The 792-nt window shown below is 68.0% G+C and overlaps 1 pseudogene across 1 annotated transcript; it reads left to right on the top strand.

Annotated features, from left to right (window-relative positions):
- LINJ_15_1300a lies at nucleotides 1-792 on the top strand (annotated as a pseudogene; the record flags this gene model as incomplete). Its single annotated transcript has 1 exon — nucleotides 1-792. A coding segment is annotated over one exon (792 nt), but the record flags the coding sequence as incomplete, so codon positions are not given.

Below are 792 nucleotides of genomic sequence, written 5' to 3'. Positions count from 1 at the left end.
CCACTAGCGGACACACCCGGGCACCCGCTCCTCCNGGCAGGAACGGGAAAGCGCTCGTGCAGCCCCTCCGCGTCCACGAGGCCATGGCGCGTGCGCTCGGCTTCGTCCTCCGCAGCACGGCGCGCCAGCTCGCGNATCGCTTTCTCCAGCCGCCGCGCCTCCGGCCCCTTTGCCGCGCCGGAGTCCTTGGCCAGCTCCTCCAGCTGCGCCAGCAACGGCTTCACGTCCGGGTCATTGGCCATGTCCAGCTCGCGCAGCGTCACGCCGCCAGGCAGCGCCCCGACAAACGGCAGCCTCTCACGCAGCGCCTCCTCGTCGCGTGCGTGCTCCGCCACCAGCTCGCTCGCGCGCGCACGCATCCCCTGCTCCACACACGCCAGCGCCTGCCGCGGCGTCGTCGGCGTCGCCTTGAGCGACGCGTGCTCGGCCGCCAGACCCACGAACACGGCGTCCCACAGCGATTCCTACTACCCGTACTTCACGTCTTCCGGTGCGACAAGCGAGACGCAGTCTCAGCCTCCTCAGCAGCAGCTGCAGCAGCACCTTTATGCGCCACCACAGTCGCACATACAGACTGACATCACCTATGCTGCCCCGTTCGTGGATCGCCGTGTGCCGACGCTCGCCGAGCTGGAGAAACGCCTGCAGCAGCTGCGGATCGTGGACGAGTATGAGGCTGCTCAGTACCATCGGCGTCAAGCGCAGCGCGCGCACCAACAACAACAGCAGCGCATTCACGTGCTTCTTCACTCCCCTGGAGCAGTGGCTGAAGGCGGCAACACCGGAACGTTG

The sequence above is a fragment of the Leishmania infantum genome, chromosome 15, assembly GCF_000002875.2.
Source record: "Leishmania infantum JPCM5 genome chromosome 15".
Classification (NCBI taxonomy): domain Eukaryota; phylum Euglenozoa; class Kinetoplastea; order Trypanosomatida; family Trypanosomatidae; genus Leishmania; species Leishmania infantum.
The sequence above is the reverse complement of the archived record's forward strand: the minus strand, read 5'-3'. Positions and strand labels throughout refer to the sequence as shown.